At 32.8% G+C, this 5998-nt stretch overlaps 1 protein-coding gene across 1 annotated transcript in view; it reads left to right on the plus strand.

Moving 5' to 3' along the window:
• The window catches only part of LOC117116538 (brefeldin A-inhibited guanine nucleotide-exchange protein 1-like), a 41562-nt gene extending 36712 nt beyond the window's left edge, over window positions 1-4850 (plus strand). Inside the window, exons 34-35 of the mRNA XM_033260595.1 lie at window positions 224-341; window positions 2696-4850. Coding sequence (XP_033116486.1) covers window positions 224-341; window positions 2696-2833 — 256 coding nt within the window. The 3' untranslated portion in view covers window positions 2834-4850. The remainder of the gene's footprint in view (window positions 1-223; window positions 342-2695) is intronic.
• Window positions 4851-5998: the final 1148 nt, after the last annotated feature.

A 5998-nucleotide genomic window follows, 5' to 3' on the forward strand; every position in this document is an offset into this window, starting at 1 on the left:
GGACTAGTGTTGTCCGAAAGCTCTGGTTCTATTTCTGGCTGTTTACTTACGTTTACTTTTTAGCTGTTGCTTATCATTTTTGTATCTCTACTGAGATCCAGCCATTGTTTCCCACAGCATTGTTGTTTTTCAGTATTTTGCCTTTTAATCTACATATATATATATATATATATTTAATACATTATATAATATTATTATATTTTTAATACATTTTTTTGCCTAGTGTTTGCGAAGAAGCATTGAGGTATTTCTTGACTTTAGAATCTGAGAGCCATCGAGACACGTGGAAGTCGCTCATTGTTCTACTTCTCACAAAGATGCTGAAAATGAATGAACAACGAGTGAGTATTTCTACCTCAAACAAATGAACATTTTTTCCAAAATGCTAGGCAAGACTTTTTATACATTGTTTTGCAAACCTGCCAAAACCCGATTATTTTGAATGAAGAAAGTGTATGTAATGTATAGTCATTTAGAGCAGACATTGCTACAGGAAATTAGAAACTTCAGGGGAAAATATTTTTTATTTGCCATGAGTTCTCATGATACCATTAATTTTTTTCTCATAATTATATAAATAGATTTACATAGCCACATCACATTCTTTCTACTAAATGCGATATGATTCTATCAAGGCCCTAAGGGCTCCTCAATTACTTTTGACCTTAAACACTCACATTTTTTTTATTTCTATTAACTTTTTTTTATTTTCTCCTCCATCTAGATTTTTTTTTTTTTTTTTTGTAATAAGAAAATAATGACCTTCATTAAATTCCCTAATGGGTTCTCATGTGACATTTGACTGAATATTCGTAAGATGACAGGGGACTGAGACAAAAATTGAAAAAATATAATTGAATGGGCAGATTTTTATTAAAAAGAACAAGGTTGAAACTAATTGATGTGACAAAACCTATGTTGTAAAAGATAGGATGTCTTTAATTTAATGATCCTTTTGAAACAAAAGACATTACTGCACTGACATTATTCAATCATCTTTTCCCCCTTTATTCTCTCATTTTGACTTTTTAACTATTGTATTGTATTGCAATTCTGTAATTAATGTTTATTTATTTTTTTAAATACCCACTAGCAAGTAGACTTATCAATTACTGGACAGCATTAATGTTATTATGATCCTTTTTGAAACATGTTTTGAAACAAGAAACATTACTGCAGTGATGTGATTCTATCATCTTTTCTCTCCTTTATTCTCTCATTTTGTCGTCAGTAAATATTGTGTGGCTCTTGCAATTCCATCACTGATTTGTAATTATTTTATTCACCACACCCACCAGCAGGTAGGCTTCTCAATTACAGGATGGCACTAATGTCATAAATAAATGAATAGTATTGTTCTCTATTAAGAGCTCAGTTGTTTGTTAGTTGTGAAAATAATCATACATTAAGCAGCACACCTTCTTAGGCCTTGGTGGTAGCCACTATGTGTAGGCCTTAAACTGTGGTGATCCTTCTAGCCTTTAGTACATGGTTAGGTTCCATTGCTTTTCCTGTTTCAGCTGCTGGGCTAAAAAGCAATTAAAGTGTGCTATTTATTTTACATTGGCCGTGTTCTACTGAATATTGAGAAAGAAAGAGTTATCTTATCATTGGTTGATTATCGGATTAGCAAGATAAGAACCGCGTTGCAACTGCATTTTCACTCCACATAAAACTGTTACAAGACTGATGTCTACATTAACATGACGTAACAATCACCCAGAATGCAATTTAAAATGACCTTTATAATAAAAGCTAAAGTATTTTCACGCAACTACCAAGATACAAACAATGATGATTCGTCCTATCTGGCGAATACAATGTCGGTATTCAAATAAAACAATGGTTAAACTTTTGTTCTCACAGTACATAACAAAAGAGAATAATTTATTGTGTTGTGAACAGAAGCTTAATATGTGTTTTACTGATTTTACCAGGACTACCAGTGATTGGCCTACAATGGAGGTATTATGTTCACTATAATATCTCTATGGGCCTACTAAAACTGTATCACTGGATAAACTGGTGGGTCACTCCGATAATTTGTATCACTGTTAAAGAACTTGTGAATTTTTCCAAAGGTAAAATCATTTAGGGGCCTAAATTATTGATATGAAAATTATTTTACAAAGTCTGATAAAAAGTAACTCCCATTTATGTCATTTTTGACAATTCTAAACTTAGACCTAGCCTAGTGGCAAAGTTGACCTTAGGTCAAATTAGGCTGCTATTTATGTTGCAGCTAAAAACTACCTTACGAAGAATGGTTATTTTGTTCAAAGAACGGTTATTTGGCATTTCCGGCACGGTATTGATTCTGTGCCGAAGACCTGTTCTTTGGAAAAAAAGAATGGTTCTTTTTTGTGGACCCCGTTTCTACTGCCGCAAAGAACCGTTTTTAAAAAGAACAGTTCTTTCTTTTCAGAAGAAATAGGCTCATTGAGTGTTAAGCTATTCGTCCTGTGTGCAGTAGAGCCATATTTTTTCACATTGAGAATGCAGAACACTTTTTGAAAAGAATAGCAAATTGTCTCCTGGTGTACTGCCCTCTATTTACCAACATGAGGATCCCAACATAAATTAATATTTATATAATATCCTTGGCATGTTTCACATAAAGACCAGTGAGATGTATTTTTACTCTTTAATAATCAATTTACTTGGAAATAAAATCATTTATTACTTTTTCTTACAGTTTAAAGTTCATGCATCAAATCACTACACTAGCCTCTGTGAGGTCATGCTGTTTGACCTTAAGTGGGAGCAGCGTGCCATCCTTCGTTCTTTCTTCCTTCGAACGGGAGAAGTATTCAACGTGATCTGTGAATCCTAGCAGGGGAGGGCGGACAATGTGCACAGCATCAATGAAAATATAATAATTATACCATCAATGATTTTATTAATTAACACCATTAAATTATGCAAGACAAAATGCAGGTGACATTAATATAAATTCTTAAGCTAAATAGGTCACTTATTAGAATATATTTAAAAAATAAATGAATTATTAATAGATAAATGTATTTGTAATTTTTATGTATGTAAGTGGGGCAATAGTGTGTAAACCATGCATTGAGAGTGAATACTTTACTTAAACTGTGGGCTTAACAAGCTCACAAATGTGCACCTTGGGAGCTATAATTATAAGCACCCACTATTCAATGGGATGGTCCTACATGTCTGCATCAACTATCAAATGGTAATAAGCCAATTTGTAGTTACTGTAGAACTGTCATGCTAGTATCGAGATCAATCGACATAAACACCATACACACAACATAGGTTTATGTTCATTGACCTTGGATACCGTACGAGCATGTGTAGTCCTAACTATGAATTGGCTTATTGATCTACATTATACCACCTCCTGCCTTACAGCAAACACAAGATTATAAGCTCAGGATGTTTCACTTTTATCATAGGCATTGGATGAATGCAGATTCACATATATTATGATGTAAAACTTTTGAGACTGTCCCTGTAAAATTTAGAAAGTCTTGCTGATAATGAATTAATTACCTTGATAAATTAGCTGCGAAATGCAGCACTAAACTATGAATTTCTATGAAACACTCTGAATTTCATTTTATATAAAGAACAAAATTTAACTTTCATTGTTAGTTAAAAATATAAAGAGTTGAAAAATGGTTTTAGAGTAAAACCCGGTTTCCATTTGCAGTGTCGTCGACAGCTCTCTGAGTTAACATAATGTAGCAATTGTATGGAAACCAAACTAATCAAAAGGACTAAACTAAGACCGTTGATGGTGTCTAGAAACCACATGAACAGGTTATTTGACAACCATGATTGGTACAAGTTCCTTAGTATTACTAACTTTAACTTCAACCATTGCAATTATAACCATGATAATACTGTAATGCAGTAAAAATGCTATACCAAAGGTACTATTACTGGTAATACCATTGATTGTATAGTGTTTTGTAACTCTTGGTTTAATATTTAGCACCAGGGCATTTATTTAATGGTAAAATATAAACCAAAAAATACCATAGCTGGTAAAACCATTCCTGGTAAAGTGCATAGCAGAAACTACTGTTACTGGTTACTGGTAGAATAATGGCAATTCCTGGTAAAATGAGTAAATGTCAATGGTAGAATTAGCACCATCTGTAGTGAAGTAACCATGATCCAATAATATAACTGCGCAATACAGGACTTTGTACTTGACATAGATATCTAGGACAAATTGAGGGGATAGCTGCGGGTAAAAATTAGCTTTTTTCTGTGTATGTGTAAATAGTCAGATACAGATGTGGAAACGTTTATGCTTTTTTTATTTGTATGATTTAGTCATATAATCATTATTCAAATTAGCCACATGGTTATTATTCAAATTAGTTATGTAAATCCTAAATTTTTACCTGAAATCGTCTCTTAATTCTTTCTATTGATTTCAAAATTTCTGTATTCATCGGTCAGATCATGATAAGCACTCCAACCCCCATGAAAAGAATATCTTTTAAGACATGAGTAATTCCTTTACACCTGCATCTTAAGGGAGGAAAGTGAACACTTGCCCTGGTGTCCCAAAGGTCACAGAGCATGTGCAATTCCTTTCATGTTATGTATGTTCTTTGTGATTTTCATTTTAGGAGGTAGTTTAAGGGACCATGCATCTTTGTGAAGGGAAAGTGGCTTTAATGAAGCAACTAGTCCGCTCGGGCTTGTGGAGACCAACGGGCCAGTAGCCGAGACCAGTAGAACTGTGCTAGAGTTATTCAGTAGTGATAACATGTATCTTAAGGGATTTTATTTTCACAAGGGAAAAAATATATGAGAAATGAAATATAACAATTCAGAAGGAAACATTAAATAGAGGAAATTATCAACTCGATTTTTTTTGTTTGATTGTTGTTTCAAGAAGTTTTAAAAGCAAATAGCTACCAAGAGAGGATGTATAACATCCTCAAAAACCAAGGACATATTATATTAGGATATGTGCAGGCTAAGTTTGCTTGAATAAACTTACTCCGTGGCTTCGGTCTTCTAACCAAGGGGAATGTGTGTTCACACTGGGTTGTATTTAATCAAACTTACTGAGTATGTAGTTAATTTGACCCGAAGGTGTCAAATTCCAACTGGGCTTTATTTAGATTACTACTAAGCACATTATACATATATAGAGAATATGAAGTTGTGCCATAAAAAGAAAAAAAAAACATTTGGAAATGAAAAAGTGGAAAAAATGTACACTAGATATGACCTCTCAGCTGTTTTTTAGTAATCTATTGTCCTGATTATTCCATCAGTGATTGAAGTTGTTACATTTATAAGGAAAGCTATGATCAGCTTTCTGAAAGATAAAAAATATTTACTATGATGCAAACAACCTACACGCTACTACTATTATCATTATTATTATTATTGCAGTAGTAGAGTAGAGTATGCTCTATTTCGATCGCAACATACAATACGTCATCAAAATATTTATTATATGAATTACTGTGCCTGTGGCTAGTAGTAAGTATGGCCATGTATGTTTTTCGATCAATAATAACATCTAAGAAATGATAACCAGCATTCGATTAATCGGTGGTTTGTTGCCTGCATGATAGAAACGACTAGAATTTTATATTTTTTCACCGTTCTAATATCTTTCTGCCAATCCTACGTTTAATACCACACAACTTGACAAATCAATAATAATAGATGATAATAAGTGGAATTCTTTCATTGTAGCACTTTGCCTCCAATCCATTCTTTTCATTATATTTCTTGAGCCTATTTGATGAGTTTCTATGGCAACATAAACTATGAGAAGAGAAATAAAACTTATAACCACATGAGGGATTAGTTTGGTTATGTAAATTAAGTCTAAACAAATGTGGATTAACAACTTGATGTAGACCTTAACAAAAATAATGAGTTATTTGATATTTCCTTTTCAAGATTATGCTTTAAAGATATTACCTGTTTGATTCAAATTCAGAATTTATGTCCCCCTGTTTTGCAACTAAATTTTAAAATTTCAGTGCAT

Source organism: Anneissia japonica, unplaced genomic scaffold, assembly GCF_011630105.1.
Source record: "Anneissia japonica isolate Jap-2015-1 unplaced genomic scaffold, ASM1163010v1 scaffold4058_len632159_cov189, whole genome shotgun sequence".
In the NCBI taxonomy this organism is placed as follows: Eukaryota; Metazoa; Echinodermata; class Crinoidea; order Comatulida; family Comatulidae; genus Anneissia; species Anneissia japonica.